We start from the raw sequence: 19,430 nt of genomic DNA, 5'->3' as shown, positions 1-19,430 counted from the left end.
CCGTGTGCTCAAGGACATCGCATTGCCTTGCAGTCATTTCCTGGAGACCCTTACCATAACCATAACAGGCCTAAACATAACTCTTACCCTACCCTTAACCCTACACTGACCTTTATACAAGTCTTCACCCATAACTGACCGGACATTTTGTCTTTATAAAATAAGTGATACTACACATACATACACACAATTTGGCGCCAGTCTGCCCCCTCCCCTTTGGCCCAGCCTATGCCAGTGGACAGACATCTCACAAATTCTGGAATCTGAGATGCAGCTTCACGAAATGTGTCAGTGGTAACCAAACCCACAGTGGGCAGTGAGACGTAAGAATACACCAAAACGGTTTCATTCACTGCAAATGGTTTGTAACCGACAACCTCATACAGATGCAGCTGGACTGAAATAATTATGCAACACTCAAACTAACCACTAGATCCTGGTCATTTTTTGTGTGTTGATGAATGTTTACTTAACGGATGGAAACTATTTTATACATAGATATATAGATTAAATTAAAAGTATAATGAGAAGACACAGGTTGCTCATAGGCTGAGATTTGTTTTTGTGAAGAACTTAAACATAGTCCAAAACATTACATATACTTGACATGTAGGCTTAAGCAGTCATTGTTGGTTTTGAACATTAACACCACCAGCTACAGAGGAAACCCCAACTTCCTGCTGAGTTCATCCTAAAACAACAAAAGCTTTGTTGGCCTAGATGCAGACAACTCACACATGAGTCAGGCTATATCGAATAAGCCATCTGGAAGTGGTAAAAAACGGTGTGAGTTGTGCATTGCGAGTGCGTGCATTGCTTGCATTGATCGCGTGTGTTCATTTATATATGTGTGTATATTCTGGATGTGACTAGTTAGTTACCACTGCTCTGTTTACATGGCAACCCTCATAATAAGTAGCTTTACCTGGCACAGAGGAGAGAGAGAAAGAGGAGAGATGGATGGACAAGGCAGGGAATAAATGAAGGGGCAAGGTGAGAAAAGGTGTATCAGCTCTATTCCTTTATGGGGGGGTGAAAGATGGAGAAAAAGGGGAGGAGAGGATAAGGTGAGATGGATCCCATTTGTTTAAGTGTGAATTAAAGAACAGGAAGATAAGTCCATGCTGAATGTGAGGGGGGAAAAAACATGTTAAGTTGAATTTTCACCATTAACTACTTGTTTACTGGTGTACATATTAGCAGCAAAATGGCATTTTATTAGTCACTCTAAACCATTCAACTTATTATAAACTATTGCTCATAAACTTAGAATAAAATATTTTTACCTCTTCTCATGAAATGATTGTGACAATGTGATTTATTCTTGATAGATAAAGTGTAACTGGGACTAGGTGTGTAATCATTATACTTGGTCAAATGTGATTATTGATGTGTACAAATAGGAATTTAAAAAAGGAATGTGTCTGAAAACAATATTATTCCAAGTTTATGGGCAACAGTGTATATGGCCATATTCTGTGATTTCTAGGCAATTCACAGTTTTCCATCAATAACCTCATATTTACTGCTTATTACCAAAGGAAATTGTATATGAATTACAATTTATACTGATTTTGATGCACTGCAAAAAGTCCCATGTGTAAGATTTAGAGGATTTTAGTAGCAGAAATTGCAGCAATGGAGTATAATATTCATAAAAATATTTTCATTGCTGTATAATAACCTGTAAATATGAAATGTGTTGTCTTTAGCTTAGATTGATCTGCGTCAACAGAAAATGTGGAGTACCATATTTCTACAGTTGCTCTGGGTTGACTTCTCCTTTTGTCTGTTTTAGGGGGAAGGTTGCCTCCAGTTACATGAAAAAGCACATTACTGCCATCTACTACATTTGAAATGTGGGCAAGAATTACTATGTCCTAATATCCCCCAAATACTGACTCTAACAAGGGTCTTTTTTTGTTTTTGGCACTTCTGTAAGGTCAGGTGAAGGGTGTACTATGATCTGCACTTTTGTTGCTACATGTCATTAATATTACTTAAGTATTCTCAAGTAAGAAAACAAAAAAAAACTGTCAGCATCAATCATGTCCAAGTCTCAGAATATGTTCCACATTGTTAAATATTCATAACTAAATTTCCTATGATAATGTCTTTGGCATACTTTGGATGGATGGATGGATGGATGGACTGATTACTACTGCAATTCAGAGGCAGTGAAATATATGTTAACAATAAAATTATTACTTATTGCTCTAATGGTTGTAGAATGTAGTCCTGGAGAATAAGGGTTTAACCCATAAAGGCCCAGTGCTATTTTTATGGCCATTCCAAAATGTTTTTTTTTTCTATGTTTAACTTTTCTTAAGCGATTTATTATGGCATTATCCTGTGTATTTTGCATTTTTCCAGTGAACATCATGTATTTTTCTATATTTAATTGACTGATCATGTAGATGTTCATAAAAGCTCAGATTAAAGTTGAGGGTTATTTTATCAAAAACAGAGAAAACTGAAGAAAAAGTGACTTTTTCTGTAAAATATATCACTAACTGAACATAAAACAAGTGTCTCCATTTATTGTCACTGATCCAACTCCATGGGTTTTACTGGTGAATCAATGTTGTAGAAGATGACGGTGTTTCCATGTTCACTATGGAGCCTCTGAACATCCAAATGGGTCATATCTGATGACCATGAAAAGATGAAAATCTGTATTTTACACCAATTATTTATATGGATTGACAGGACTAGTGGATCAACAGATATTAAACATTTTACATTAGTAGATGGTTTTGGTTGTCGGTGGCTGTTTGGGTCTTTATGGGTTAATAAGTGCCTTATATTGTCTACTTTAAAGGTCATGATGTTACGATATGTAGGTTAATGAGCAACTGGTTAATAATGAATAAGTGTGTGCGTGTTTTAATAAAATGTGATACTACAACAGTAGTGACTGATTAGCACTTTTCGGTAAATGTAGGATTAACAAGCACTAGGGTACAAAATAGTTAAATATATTCACACTTGAGCTGATCAGTGTACACAAATAACTACTCTCACAAGCCTAATGTAATTCTAGACGTGATAAACAATTAGAGCAGTGGGTCGCCCTATTTCACAGTATTACAGACACACACAAGCATGTGAACCCCCTCATGTGGCCCCAGAGCCCACATTGTAGAGTAGCTTCATCTGAACTATATGCACAGCTGTAGTGACAGCAGCTGCCCTTAAACCAAATGTTAAACAGCAGCACCAGCCAGGCTCTGCTAACTTTAATCAAACAGAGCACCTGTTGGAAACATGGCTGGACTGCACCGTACACACACACACACACACACACACACGTATACATAAAGTGGCAGACCCCCTGAATTGCGTTTGCTCAGTGGTTTTCTTTGCAGAGTGGGCCGCCTGTGTACTGTATGTGTGAATGAGTAAGTGTATCGTCTGTCTGCACATATGCTCGTGCCTATGTGTGTGTGCTCCCTCACACAGGGATAGAATAGCCTGGTAACTACAGAGAGCAGCTGTCCTCTTTCAGGAGATGACTCTTAATAGATTTCCCTTTTTCTCTGTCTTCCAACCACCTCCGCCCTCCTCTTCGTTTCTCCACTGGGTAATAACAATGTTTACTAAGCCAACAAGCTTGCTTTGTTAAGTCTATCCTCATTGCCCCCACTACACAACTGCACATGCCGACTCTCAGTATGTTGTCAAGGCAACCCTGCCAAAACATTATCACCCTCACCAGGAAGAAAAATGAATTTATTATTAAAACCTATAAAGAGAGTAAAGCAGCAAAGATATAAACAACAGTCCTGCCTTGTCTAAGTGTTCACACCTGAGAGACATTTCCTTAAAGCTCAGAGCAATAAAACAAATCAGCATTCTGAAATGCTCAACTCAGCACCCCCACCTAGTGGTTTAACTATATATTACACATCAAGTACATAGCCCTCTGCCCAGGTTTATAACAATTCATGACTTTCATAAATATGACTTGCATTTTTACTGATGTTGGTCAGTAAAAGAGGCAGTCGTGACCTTCCAAACAAAGCTGACTGGGGCTGTGTCATGCAGTCGTTCATTAAACATCATCAGCTGACCTCACTGTGACTGGAATAAATAGGACACATCAGCCTCTTTAGTCTCTATTCACAATCCCTGCGGTTCAAAGAAATTTTCCACTGTGAGCATCATCTCTCTTGATTCATGTGGGAAGAAAACACAGGAAACAAAGACAGCTTTGGAAATGAGCATCAAGTCCAGAGTGGAAAAACTTAAGTGAGAAATGAAGTGAATTGATTTGACCAAGGCCGCTCAGAAGTAAACTGTCCCATTAATGCAATGGCTTATGCAGAGTCTTATCAATATAAAGTATTTTTAGTTGTGATAAGTATCCAATGAATCAATGGTGATTAATAGGTTGATTCCGCTTTTTGCTGTACCTCCTGCAGATGCAATGTCACAGTAACTTTAAGACACAGATGTACACAAAACCATGAAGTCATTACACTCTAAAAGGTATAAATACATGTATACTCCAGTAAAAATTTACACAAAACAGAAACAAATGTAAAGCATGGCCTGCTGAAGCTGTTACAGCTCTCTAGAGGAAGCACCTGGACCGAAGACCCACTGAGAAAAACAGTGAGAGTATAATACTTCCAATACACATGTGCACTTGACAATGATCTCACCTTCATCCACATTTCTCACACTGTGAAAGTGTCACAATCCACGCTATGTCACACACATATACACTAACATACACATGCTACTGCAGCCACTTAACCATTTCAATTCCAGCTTCAGCTCCAGTTTTTTTTTCATGCCAGTGAGGTTTTTAACAACTCTGAAACACTCATAAAAACAGCAATATGAAGGTGACAGCATCGCCTCTTTGATGACTTTAGCATGGTGTATAACACACATATGAATCCAGATTTCCATCACTATAAATGAATGTCCTTAGCAGCATCCAACAGTGAAACTGAAGTCAAAAAGGACAGAGTGGAAAAAGTCGACTTTCTGTGGGTAGTGGACTAAAGCAGAGCATTCTCTGTCCTGTTAGCTAAAGGAGTGAATGACTGATGGCCGAAGTGGGATCAGAGCCACAAGGGACAACAGTTGTACTGTTCAAATAAAGCCCTTTCCTGTTTCACACTAAAAAAGAATAAAAGACTGCACATGGAGTAACAGAGGGGAAAAGAGAGAAACCTTTACAAAAAAGTGATTCTCCTTTGTCCAATGAACACATAAACAGCTTCTGAATGAGTGTTTAATTTCCATTCATTGACCGTAAAATAAAAAAAACACATGCAGACAGAGATGGAAATAGAGAGAAGAGGGTGCCGGATTATCAACCTGTTGAGATTAAACATTTCAAGACGAACAAACAACAAATAGCACAAGCAGAGACAGAAAAGCTTGCAAACATTCTAGGCACAGTAGAGCAGATAAAGATGGATAAACCAAAACAGGTCTGCTAAGCTGCTACACAAACCCCGCAGAGCTCCCAGCTCCAGCTCCAAACCCCAAAGAAAACATGCAGTCAGCAAACAGGACAGAATGAGAGAGTGGAAAATACCATAGAGGAGAAAATAGAGGCAGGCTCTCACAAAAAAGACACTCGATCACAGTAAAATAGCTGACTTAAACTAGTTTCTTTTTTTTCCAATCAAAAGACAAGCATGCACTTATCTGGGTGCGGGCGAGAGCTTCTGGAGTTTGTCTTACCTGAGAATTTGTCCCCCTCCATAACCAGATCACACCCTCCACAGCCACATGTAGTCTCTCTTTGACTCCACTTTCTCTCTCTCACTGTCTTTTTTTTTTTTTTTTTTTGGACTTCCCTTTCTCTCGTTCCTCGCTTGCTCCCTCTTTCCCTCCCTCCTCTTCCTCTTCTCCCTACTCTCTCTTTCCTTTAGGGCTCTGTGTTGTCCCTCCCTCTCCCTAGTTTGATTCCTTCAGTGTGTGTCTTGTTAATGAATTCAGAATTACGACATCCCCATGTGCTGATCATATGTTACATTCACCACTCGGTCTCTCTTTCTCTTTCCTCCGATCAGAACATAAGACTGAAGAAGCATTGTATCTTGAAAATAGAAACCATTAGCTCCACCATGTGACACGGACAGGCTCCTCCAGACTAAAATAACCTGCTGGACTTGCAAACCCTTCTGTCAGCTCACTTATGATGTTCCTTATGCGAGTGTACTGAGCGCTTATTTTCATACACACAGAAATCTCACCAAGCTGGTTGGAAATCCTTCCATGTCTAGACTTCCTCATGATGAATCAGATACTGTTCTGCTTTTGTGAACGTGTGAAAGACCTACACCCCGTTGAAAAAATATTAAAGTGCAAAAACAATACAGGACGGAAGCAAGGGAGGAACTTTATCAAAACACACTTCCCAAATGTGTTTTAAGGGACAAAAGATGTAAGGCGACCTCTGCTTTTACATGTATGTGTTACTGGACAACAGCAGAGAAGGACAACCAGTGTGTGTTTGGGCTATGAAGATAAGTGAAATCCCAGCCCTTGCTTTAAAATGTGCTTGGTATGTTCAGGAAACTCAGATGACCTTTGACCTTTGGCATGTCGCTCACAATGCGCACGAGGTCATGGGTCACAAGGCAAGCGTCTGCGCTCTGATAGAGAGATCAAACACACTCAGACATGTCGATGTGTGGTTTTGTGCAACATACACAACTTGAGTCACCTCATGAATTTTGTGTTGACCTGTGTGTGCTATTTGTGTTCATGTTAGTGTGAGTGTGTGTTATTCGCTGCCGTATATGCACCGTTTGCTATGATATCATTAATCATATATCTTTAACCCTTTCATGCATGAATTATGAGAACCTTAGTCAATATTTTTTTCTTGAGTGTTTTTATTCCTCTTTACACATTAAAAAACAATGCAACTGAATTTTTTATTTTTTTTTTTTTATGAACCTATTTTTCATGGAGTTACAAAAATGTCCACTCAGCTGGACACCACGTGTTTAATTTTTGAAGCAAAAAAACATGTATTTAAAACTCATCATCAGAAAGTGATATACTGTGTGAAAACTATGAAATAAAAACATTTTTAATGCCGCTAATTGCTAAATTGCTAGTGCTTTCTCACATTTTATCATACTCTAATATTAGTTATTACTCATTTCATGGAGATAATATCCTCCTGAGACCCAGGAAATTGATAGTTTTAGCTGTTTTACACTGAAAAATTGTCTTGATTGGAAACTGCATAATGCAACAGTTTTTTCAGATAGATTTTTAAAATTGTTTTTATTTATTGATTGATTTTTTAATGGAATGTCCTTTGCAATGCATAGTATTTTTAAAGTAAAACTGTCAAACTTTTGCCCCTACAGAGGACAAAATGCATTGCTGGGTTTATGGTGGATATGCAAAAAAAAAAAAACAAAAAAAAAAAACAAAAAACTTTTTGTTCCAAAAAACTGTCAATTACAGTCTAATAACAATTAGCAATTGATTTACACTAAAACATGTTACTGCAGATCAGGTTTATCATGAACAGCAAAGTTATAGTAATTGTATGAACTGCAGTGTTTGGGATGATGCATAAGCTCCACTATGTTGTCTGACAACAAAACACATGAATAAACAAGACAACAGCTGTAGAATAGCTGTCCACTGTAGTGTCCACTACGCATGAAAGGGTTAATTTTTTATTAATCAGCTGATAAAATAAAGACAGATGACACGCTGGTGGCTCCAAGTGGCTCATATGAGTAACTTAAAATTAAAAATTTAGTCAGGGAGGAGTAATTCAGAATCAGAATCATTATTCTTTGTCCCAAATGGGCAATTTGTTTGCAGCAGGACCACACACATACTACAGCAAAGTCACAACAATACAGACCGACAGGCAGATCTGCACAAAAAACATAATATATATCAGTTATAATAAATATACATATTGACTAAAAACTAAAAACTAAGTCATTTAAAATCAAGGCCATTATAGAGTGACTAATCTAAACGAGGTCTGCTTCATGTCAGGTGGGGAGCTGTAATGTATGGAGCAATCATTCTGCCATCCTTCTGTGGGCAGGTCCTTTTACGATTCAGTAAAATGAATGTGTTGCTGACAGACACAATTAAACGACATACAAATAAGAATCAAACACAGGATTAAATTAGAAATCATGTTGACGGAGGACTGTGCATGAAGACTGTTTACCAAGTCATTCTTTGTTGCAGCATCGACTGAATGTCATTATTATTCAAAGGAATGACGTAAAAACAATTCAAAAGTAAAGTCTCTTCTCACCTAGTAGATGTAGACATGCAGACATACAGTAGCGGAAAAAATTATTAGACCATCAAAAGTCATCAGAAACAATGGTTATGCAATCAAGTACTAACTCCTGTGTGTATCATGTGACTAAAACAGAAAAGAAAACATGGAATGCCTAAAAGCACTGTTTTTGGCAGTACAATGCCATAGCTATTGATGTAAGAACTGCAGTGATTTTGGTTATTAACAAGAAAACATGGAAAATGGATAGATATCAGCTCTGAAATTAAACTGTTACAAGCTATTTTTGTTGTTATCATTATATTTGTCCAAACAAATGTACCTTTAGTTGTACCAGGCATTAAAATGAACAAGACACTGAAGAAAACAAGGGTGGTCTAATAATTTTTTCTGCGACTGTATTCCACATAGGATAGATGGACTCAGATATATTATATTATACTAATGTGGAATATGTGTGTGTGTGTGTCCAATACAGTAGGATCTGCTGACTGCTGAATGGGATTTAGCCATGCTCAGATTAACAATAGGGACAGTGTTGGATAGACCCATGTGTATTGTGTTGTATATGTATATATATGTGTGTGTGTGTGTGTGTGTGTGTGTGTGTGTGTGTGTACAAATTGAGGTTACTGTAAAGCATCCTCCCAAACACCCACTGCCGGCTCATAAATCTGCCCCGTTGGCAGATGTTTTGAATGGGGCATCTCCCTCTAAATGCCAACACATACACACACATACACACACACATACACGCACACACACACACACACACACACACACACATATACACACACCTACACACACACAGACTCACACATACACTCATGCCCTGTGGCGACTGCATCAACGTCAGGGAGGTCTGCTGACAAGCAGAGCCTTATCCTCAGCCTTAAGCACTTCCCAGAGTTCAACATGTGTGTATGCACTTATGTATCTGCACTTGTAAGTGTGTCTTTATCTCTCGGCATGCCATTGTGTGTGTGTTTCTATCTCTCAAAGATCACAGATAGTAACATGCAACACTTGAAGAGTGCATCATGAAAAAGACAGGCAGAAAAAAATTACATGAACTACACACAGTCAATGCAGACAATGTTATATGAAAGCCCAGTGACAACAGAGTTAAATCAGATCAGTGTGTGTCTGAGTTTAGGAACTCTAAGGGGGTTTTGACAGATTCTGAGCACCAATAGAAAGGTTCTTATAATTCAACTGTCAAGGTCAAATGCATTTCACAGGATTCTTTAGACTAGACTAACAAGACTGACAGGAAGATGTTCTACTTGTGTTTCAAACATACAGGACTTTGTTTCTCTCTCACTTACAAATATTGAGCCAAGACAGCACTAGCATTCACTGAAACCTGAAAACATTTATGACCTTAAAACACTCATAGCCTCATGTTCATTGTTTGTGCTTGCTGATATGTTTTAGCTTTCATGACCTTCCACAAAAAGGTGCACACAACCAAATATACCTTCAGTCATACTGCTACAGCGTCATGCGCTTGTCAACTTCACTGACCACACATCCTGCAGAACACACACAAACACACAGCCTGTTTGTGCCTTCATACACAGTCCATGATTTGTGTGCAAAGTTGATGGTGGTTGTATATGTTTGAGTGTCTGTTTCAGTCCCATCCTATTTCCTGTGTTTGTGCTGATGATGCAGAAGACAATTGCGCTTCAAAAGGCACGAAGATGCCTCAGTGCTAAGCTTCAGCCACGGAATCAGCCTGCATGCATTCTAGTATTCAGATCAATGCACAGATAGGCAAGCTTTACTTGACACACATATATACAAATACCACAAGAATGCCTTTCTACATCAGTGGTTCCCAACCTTTCTTGGCTCGTGACCCCATTTTAACATCACAAATTTCTGGTGACCCCAGACATTCAAAATGAAGAATTTTTTTTTGCTAAAATTAATTTGTTTTTGATCATGTAATAGTTTGCTATACTATGTTGCAAATAAACATTACTTTTAGACAACATTTAGTCTATTTAACGTATATTATTATGGACGGAGGCAGAAAAGCCAGGTGTAGATTACTGCACAAAGTGAAAATTTTATTTTCCTTGGTCAGGATATGTACAGTCAGTCCAGCTTGGATTTACAAGGCTGACAATTAATACTGAACAAACAAGAACTCAAACTATGAATTATGAAAGAGCTGCAGCATCTGAAACTGACCACAATGAACATTTAAAAGATAAACAGTACCATAGTGCTTCAGTTTCAGCTTCAGAGTTTGTCATGTCTTTTATGTATTGTGATTGTCTCTCTCAACTCACTATATATTTTTATTTTATTATATTATTATATAAGTTTTTACTTTAATTTGTATTAATTATTAGAAATTTCAGGTGACCCCTTTAGAATTCCAGGTGACCCCACATGGGGTACCGACCCCAAGGTTGAAAAACACTGTTATATTGTTACATATATTTCATTATATTATATTGTTATACGGTTACATATTTAAACATTTCTGCAAAAATGTTTAAAACACTTGAAATAAGAAAGCCAAGAAATGTTGATATAGAAAATATCTAGCTATTTATTACAACATAAATGGCAAATAAGGCAAACAAAGTAAATGTGTGAAGGGGGGAAGCCATGTTCTAATTAACTGGGAACAAAAGTACATTTTCTGACTTGTCTGTCGATTCCAGAAGATATATCCCTCATCTGTGGCTCCTCCTGAAGTTTCTACTTTTATTTTTCCTTGTTGAAGGTTTTTTGGGGAATGTTGTGTGTTGTACATATTATAAATCTAAGCTCTGATGGATTTTATAAATAAAACTGAACTGACTTTTTCAACCTTTGTTAAAATGTCAACTGTATTTGGAAGTAAAGCAAAAATCCAAACACACAGCTGTGCTCGTGCAGACATACCCACAAACCCCAATACACAGATATGGACGAACTCAATCAGACATCAGCACGAACATCAGATACACATCCTCTCGTGAGACGTTTAGCTATCTCTTTGTCTTTATCACTACATCTGTTTCTGCTGTTTACCTGCCATCTGCTGTCATCTAGACAGAGAATGGTACCTGCTCTACCCTCAGCGTTAACACATCCCTCTACTGAAGGTCAATGACTCTGACTTATGTAATACCACACAAGAATGTTATGGATTAAAGCTGGTAAAGGTACTGTGTGACTTCAACAATCAACAGTCTCTGTCTACATGGGTGACAGTATGAGACATGGAGCCAGCTGTCAGTGGAGAGCCTTAACTAGATATTAATAATACTAGTATGAATGTTGTGCATGCATGGATGTAAGAACAGATAAAAAAGAAGGATGCACTGTACTTACTAGGGCTTGTGATGCCAGATACCTCTTTTTCTGTCCTCCTCACCCGAGCGCTGGATGATCTTACTGTAAATGGGGACAATGAAGTAAGGACAAGTGAGTAAAATCACCTGAAATTAGGAGAAATCTTTCTGAAATCAACAGACCCAGGATTATTATTGTTGTTGTATGTATCAGTGTGAAGTTTTCAGCACTGATGAGAAAGTAAAATTCAGTCAAGAACAAGCAGCACAGACATAAAACTGTACTTCTTTATATTATACTTTATAGTGTTTTCTGGTTAGATTTTCAGGTTGAGGTCTCATCAGGGTCAGAGGTCAAATCCTAGGTTGAGATGGCCATACCTACGAGTCCATTCAAGTGAAAGTCAACATCAACATGAAAAAGTACATTTGCTCACATCATTTATCAAGTGGGCTCATTTTTTAGCTGAAGATCTCTATTTTATGGAACTGTTAACCTTTTTAAAATACCACTTACACAGTACAGGAGAAGTTCCAAACCTTCTGCTAAGCTGCATTAAATTAACAAAAAGACATGAAAAAAACTATCTATTACTTTTTTTGCGAATTCTGGTCAAATTTAAAAAGATTATCTGTGAACTGTTACTGAGAAATTAGTCTTTATTTGTAATTTACCTACATCAGTATGGACCACCACAAGTTATAAATAACACTGTGTTAGTATTAAATACATTAAATAAAGCATTGTGTTTATATCTGGCTTGTTGTTTTAAAAAATAAGACAACATTTTGGGTGGTGCATACAATGGTAAGGAGTCGTCCACGTGTTACCACATTCTCATATCAAAAAAACAGAGACTTTTCAATATTTTACTCCAAAATTTATCTTCAGCATTAAAAAGTTTTGTCCTACTTGATATCAATTTCTGTCAAGAATCGCATGTTTTGAATGTTTGCGTGAAGCTTAAAAAATTGACGTCTATTTCAAGTCCGCGTGTTACGAAGCAGTAATCTGACATTTTTCACCTAAAAATAAGAAATAATAATAATGGATTAGATTTCTATAGCACTTTTCTAGGCACTCCAAGCACTTTACATTATTGATCTGTTATTCATTCACTCACACATTCACACTCTGGTGGTGGTAAACTACATTTGTATCCACAGTTGCCCTGGGGCAGACTGATGGGAGCATGGCTGCCAATTCACGCCACATGGCCCCTTCAACCACCACCGAACATTCATACGCATTCATACACCAGTGTGAGTGACACCGGAGGTAAGGTGGGTGAAGTGTCTTGCCCATGGATACAACGGCACATGACTGGGACAGAGCAGGATTAGAACCACCAGCCGTTCTGTTATTGGACAACCCGCTCCACCTTCTGAGCCATGGCTGCAAATTTTGTTATACATAATGTTAAAGTGCTTATAAATATCTACTCAAATATGTATAATACATACATATAAGTTACTCTGCTTCCATGACAGAGACTGCTGAACACAAAATCTGTCCACGTGTTACAACTTGATTGGACCTCTATACTATAATAATTCCTCTAGTGTTTCCTGGATCTAGCCCAGAATCTCCTCACTCTTAGTGCCTGAACCTGAACCATCCTGTGAATGAACAGGCACCAAATACCTGAACCACATCAGCCGGTTCCTGTTGAAGATCACCAAGCTCCTCACTGTCTCTGTAAGGGAGAGCCCAGCCAACCTGTACAGGAAACCCATTTCTGCTACTGTACTCGGTAAATTGAGAGCTTCTCCTTTTGACTCAGCTCCCTCTTCACCACATCAGGCTGATCTCCCATCCTTCCCTCGCTCATGTACATACTCAAAGTCCTCCACTTGGGGCAGCACCTCATCTCCAACCTAGAGAACTCCACCCTATTCCAGTTAAAAACCCCAGCCTTTGAGGTGTTAATTCTCATCACACCTGTTTCACACCTGCCTGTAAACTGGAAAACACCATGATGCAACCAACAGAATCATCTGCACATAAATTAGCCACATTCTTTTCTCTCCAGTACCAGACCGTAGATCTGTGTAGATATATGTACATTATGTTAAGATACAGGGGTGGACAAAATTATTAGAAAACCTGACAGATCTAAAAAAATATATATTGACCTTTCTTTGCCTCAAAAACACAATTTAATTTCATGATGTTCATAAAATATGCAGATGGTTGCTCTGCATGAGCCCAACAAATATCAGATGATGTGAGTTCTACTGTTTTTATCCACTTTTAACTTTAACCCTTTCATGTAATGAATTATGAGAACCTTAATCAAGATTTTTTTTTCCCTGAGTGTTTTAGTCAACTTTAGGCATGAACAAAACAATGTGATTGAAATTTTTTTATGAACCTATTTTTCATGGAGTTACAAAAATGTCTACTTAGCTTGACACCATTTAATTAATTTAATTTTTGAAGCAAAGAAACATGTATTTACTGATATACTGTGTGAAAACTATGAAATAAAAAACATTTTTAATGCCGCTGATCCGATGTTTTCTCACATTTTATGCTAGTTATTATTCACTCAAATAATATGAAAAAAACTTTTTTGTTTAAAAAAAAAAAAACCTGTGTTAATTACAGTCAAATAACAATTAGTAATTGATTTACACCCAAATATGATAGTGCAGATCAGGTTTATCAAGAACAGGAAAGTTACAGTAATGGTCTGAATGTCACTGTATGGGATGGTGCATAAGCGTCCACTGTGTTGGCTGATATGGAACTAAAACAACAAAACCTGTGAATATACAAGAGAACAGCTGTAGAATAACTGTCCACTGTAGTGACCACCATGCATGAAAGGGTTCATATTGATGTAATGAGGTGGATAATCTTTGTATATTTAACAGAATCACACAGCTGTGCCCTAAGACTCTACATCACCATCACTTTAACCTGACAATGAATACACAAGGAATTTGGCTTCTTCTGTTAAGGACTGACAGTGAAATAGCTTATTTTTTGTAATGAAAATGACCTAAATCTCCTTATGATGACCCCATTCTATGGTTTATAGAGCATAATGGAGATATTTCATTCATTTTATGGATATTTCAATGATCAGTGGAAAAAAAAAAACACAGATGAAACCTCTTAAATATGTCGCGTGTTCTCTAATTATTTTGTCCATCACTGTATATGTGCATCTAATGTATTAAATTTCAGGTAATTCAACATTTTCGAAAGAAGAAAGAGGGACAAAAAAGGCTGAAAAAACACATCAGGCATGATCAAGTGGTATCTACAGTTATAAAACAATGACTACTGGAGGTAACATGAATAAAAGGGACACAGATTTGCTATTTTTTAGTAAGTTTGACCTCAGTTTCCTTACACTTATATCAGGGTGACAATACATTGATTTCCAAAAAGAGGATTCTGAACTCCTCCTTGAGATACTAAAATGATATTCGAGGTTCACTCAAAGATGCCCTTGAGCAGGGGTGTCAAACATGTGGCCCAGGGGCTAAATGCGGTCTGCCAAAGGGTCCAGTTCAGCCCCTGGGATGTTTTTGCAAAGTGCAAAAATTCCACAGTCTTGAATTGAATTTAGCAAAAAAATTTTTAGCTTGGATTAAGGAAAAAATCTTAAATCAAACAAAAAAAAACTTCAATTAAGTAAAAAAAAAATCTTCAATTAAGCCAAAAAAAATCTTCAATTAAGTAAAAAAAAATCTTGAATTAAGCCAAAAAAAAATTCTTCAATTAAGTAAAAAAAAATCTTGAATTAAGCCAAAAAAAATTCTTCAATTAAGTAAAAAAAAATCTTGAATTAAGCCAAAAAAAATCTTCAGTTAAGTAAAAAAAAATCTTGAATTAAGCCAAAAAAAATCTACTCAACAACTTAATTTTTTTTCTTTGTTTTAGTGCAAAAAATAACATTAAATTATGAAAATATTTACATTTACAAACTATCCTGTAACAATAAAATGTAAATAACCTGAACAAATATGAAGAACCTGAAATGTCTAAAGAAAATTAAGCACAATTTGAACTATTTTTCTGCCTCTTCCTCAGTGTTTAGTGTCTTTGTACATCTGATCCATAATGCACATGTAGAAATGATAAGTTGAGGAATAATATTGTCAAAATTGCACTAAATTTTCTTACGTTTTTTAAGTTAAATTTCAGTTTGTTTGTTTTTTTGGATAGTTTATAAAAGTAAGTATTCTCATAATTTAATGGTTTTTTTATACTAACAAAAAGATAAAAATTTGGAGTTGTCATTATTTATAGGTTATTATGTTATTATTTTTCTGGTCCGCCCCACTTCAGATTAAATTTAGCTGAATATGGCCCCTGAACTAAAATGAGTTTGACACCCCTTCCCTAGAGTTTTAATATATTTAAAGTAGGCCTCCTCTGTATGGATAGAAAATTCAGTTACAAAACAACACCCCCACCAAATGAACAGTGGTTATGGTCTGGTTAACTGTAATATTTCAAAGCTGGAATATAGGTCTTCTCAAACCTCGACATGTAATTATCTCCTTTATCAGTGATAGCGTTTCGTGCTTAGTGACTTGATGACGCAACTGTTCCTGAAACAGGTGATGGTGCAATAACAAAACACCGACAAAACTCTCTCAGATAAACCACAAAATTTGCTCTTTTTTCCACTTCCCCCATCTGTCTCCTGCATTGAATCGACTCACCCAGTGCTGTTCAGATGAAGTAAGTTCATCCGGTGGCTAGTGAGTCAGTTACCCCGTCCTGTTCTTAAGTTCTTAGAAATGCTTCCTACCACAAATCTGTGTGATACATAACATTCATGTTGTGCCTATAATGCCAACGTCCGTGGTGTTTTTTCTGCTGGTGTTGTCACTGGGTTCAACACAAAGCCAGCTGGTTTGAGAGAAAGGGAGTGAATGTGCCACTGTATGACTGGAAGACATGAGTAAAGCCTCTGTAACGTGTATTTAAGTGTGTGTGTTTCTGAACTATAAAAAGGCTTAAGCTCAGTTTACAACCAGTTGTGCAGCAAATAACAGATCTGACAGAAAAGGCGTGTGTCGGACTGTTCATCTCTACGTTTCCCTTTTGAAAACTATTAAATATAAGCTCTGACTTTTTAGAAAAAGTACTGAGTTGTGTAACCCCTTCCAAATGTCTCCCATATCTTGTATCCAAAAATTACTATCAGCATCAGAAACAGTTCTACTGTTAAATATTAATTCAACTTGATATAAACGCCTAAATTGAGCTTCCCCATTTTATTCCAAAGGGACATCTTGACTTATTTTGCAGAGCCTTTAAATCAACGAGTCTTGAAACTTCAAATGTGTCACAGAGCCCATTTTCTTGATTTAAGTGCATCAAATCTGCCACGAGTCATAAGATAACACCACCAGCCTTTTATGTGAGTGTGATTCAGATCTTTAGGTCCATGGAAAAATGTCATAACAAACAGCTAAGTCAATCAAGCCTTGCAGCCAGAAAACATGTCTGTACCTATTTAGCCTTCCTGCGGGAAGATCAGTCTAAAAGAAAGGGAGGTGGATACACACACATATACTGTTCACATACAGTGGCGGAAAAAATTATTAGACCACCCCTTGTTTTCTTCAATTTCTTGTTCATTTTAATGCCTGGTACAACTACAGGTACATTTGTTTGGACAAATATAATGATAACAACAAAAACAGCTCATAACAGTTTAATTTCAGAGCTGATATCTAACCATTTTCCATGTTTTCTTGATAATAACCAAAATCACTTCACTTCATACATCAATATCTATGGCATTGTACTGACAAAAATAGTGCTTTTAGGCATTCCATGTTTTCTTTTCTGTCTGTTTTAGTCACATGATACACACAGAAGTTAGTATTTGATTGCATAACCGCTGTTTTGATGACTTTTGATGGTCTAATAATTTTTTCTGCGACTGTATACACATTCATGATCCACACCCTAACAGCCCATGACTGCTTCAAACTCACCGTGCAAACTTTAGCAGTAACACACAGAAGCCATAACACCACAAAGCTGTGCCGATAAGATGATATTTCGCACTAAAGCGCTATAATTCAGCACTGGTTGTAGTTGCACAGTTTAACTTAAGAGCAGAGAACTGGCAGACTTAAAGCAAATATGCATTAGCCAGTCGTAGTGAGTTCAGAAACCAACTGAAGGGGAGAGTGACACCTGCAAAATTAGACTGTATTGTGTAGCGTGTGTGTTAGTGTATGAGTGTGCAGAGTCTGTTGCTGTACTCACCTGCTCAGTCTTGTTCGAGGCCAAAAAAACCCACACACACACACACACACACACACACACACACACACACACACACACACACACACACACACACAGCACCTATCACTGTTAGAACAGGATTCAAAAAAACTCTCTCAAGTCTATGATCCTTTTTCCCTTCGAGGGGATTTGCACTCCTCTGAGGTCATATTTGCCTTATGACACTGTTATGTACAAAAGAGGTCGTTACACTCATGATACAAGGAAAGAATGAAACCAGTGTTTTAACTAATGGAACAAAAACTACTTTAAGAATTGCTGCGGGTCATATTATAGGCTGGAGGAAATGCATGGTTTCCTATGTATTAGCTATGGGCCTTGACTGATTGATGCCATTTGCAGCGCTTTGTGAAGATGTGTGTTTGTGTGTGCAAGTGCATGTGCGTGTGTGTGTGTGTGTGTGTGTTTGTGTGTGTGTATGTGTGTATGACATGACAGGTCAAGTGCATGGCTGTGCCTGGACAAACATGTCAAGTGATTAGTTATTGGTCTCAGATGACTGAAGAAGATCAACAGAGGGAGAGGGTGCAGCACTTTAACATACTTGAAACACAAGAGCAATCACACACACACACACACACACACACACACACACACACACACACGAAGGGAGACATGCAAACAGTGATTTAGAAAACATACACAATGGTGAACACTCAGACTGCATGAAATGCACAACTACCTGACATGATTGTGTTTGCAAAAGGAGGCCATCTCCGTATTTGAGCAGGAGGGCAAAGGAGGTGCAGGATGTTCAGCTTCCTTCTTTGTTTAATTCCTTTTTCCAGCTGTTCTTTTCTTTTTATTTCTTTATAGTTGGGAGGGGGAAGTGTTATGACATTTATCCTTCATATAACTTTCCAAAAACAAGTTGTCAAGTTTAGACAACTGTACTTTCAACAGAAAGACTCATATAAAGACTGAAAAAGTTTGAGGAAAAAGGGCATTTGGAAAAAAAACGGCTAAAGATATGATGTTTATTTTTCAACATATGCTTCATCTAGGTCAATATACTTAATATACTGCAAGCAATGACACCAGCCTTCACGTCCACCTGTGAAAACCTGAAGGCCATGTGATTTAAACCATGTCAAACCTATAATGTACCGATATAGCACACTTTTAGTATCAATCCATGTCCACTACAGTAAGGTTAATGGTTCATGTGTTTTATGCAAAAAAAAAAAAAAAAAATTAAATATGTAAATAAAATAAATAGGTAAGAATCTTATTCAGCTCTGATGCAGTGATGATGGAATGGTAAAAGGTCATGTGGCCTGATGAGTCCAGATTGACCAAGTTCTAAAGTGATGAACGCATCAGGGTGAGAAGTAATTACCCATCATGCCTAGTGCCTACAGTACAGGCCTGTGGGGGCAGTGTTATGATCTGGGGTTGATTCAGTTAGTCACGTCTACAGTAGCTCCTGGAATGTGATGTGAATGTTATGAGGTCAGTGCGTCCCTGAAAATACTGAATGACCAGGTTTGGACATCAGTGGGTTTTTGTCTTCACTGACGACACAAACGTATTCCATGATGACATCATCATGATTCATCAGGGTCAAATTGTTAAAGAG

General features: G+C 37.4%; 1 protein-coding gene across 2 annotated transcripts in view; it reads right to left on the bottom strand.

Moving 5' to 3' along the window:
- Positions 1-19,430, bottom strand: part of septin9a (septin 9a) — a 71,299-nt gene that overhangs the window by 43,616 nt on the left and 8,253 nt on the right. Inside the window, exon 2 of one of the 2 annotated variants that reach the window (XM_030141780.1) lies at positions 11,603-11,665. In XM_030141780.1, the coding sequence (XP_029997640.1) occupies positions 11,603-11,665 (63 nt within the window). Of the gene's footprint in view, positions 1-5,706; positions 5,860-11,602; positions 11,666-19,430 lie in introns of those variants that run through there. The other variant, XM_030141782.1, reaches the window with a different exon arrangement.

The sequence above is a fragment of the Sphaeramia orbicularis genome, chromosome 8 (assembly GCF_902148855.1).
Source record: "Sphaeramia orbicularis chromosome 8, fSphaOr1.1, whole genome shotgun sequence".
NCBI classification, from domain to species: Eukaryota; Metazoa; Chordata; class Actinopteri; order Kurtiformes; family Apogonidae; genus Sphaeramia; species Sphaeramia orbicularis.
This window is presented reverse-complemented; position numbering and strand designations above follow the sequence as displayed.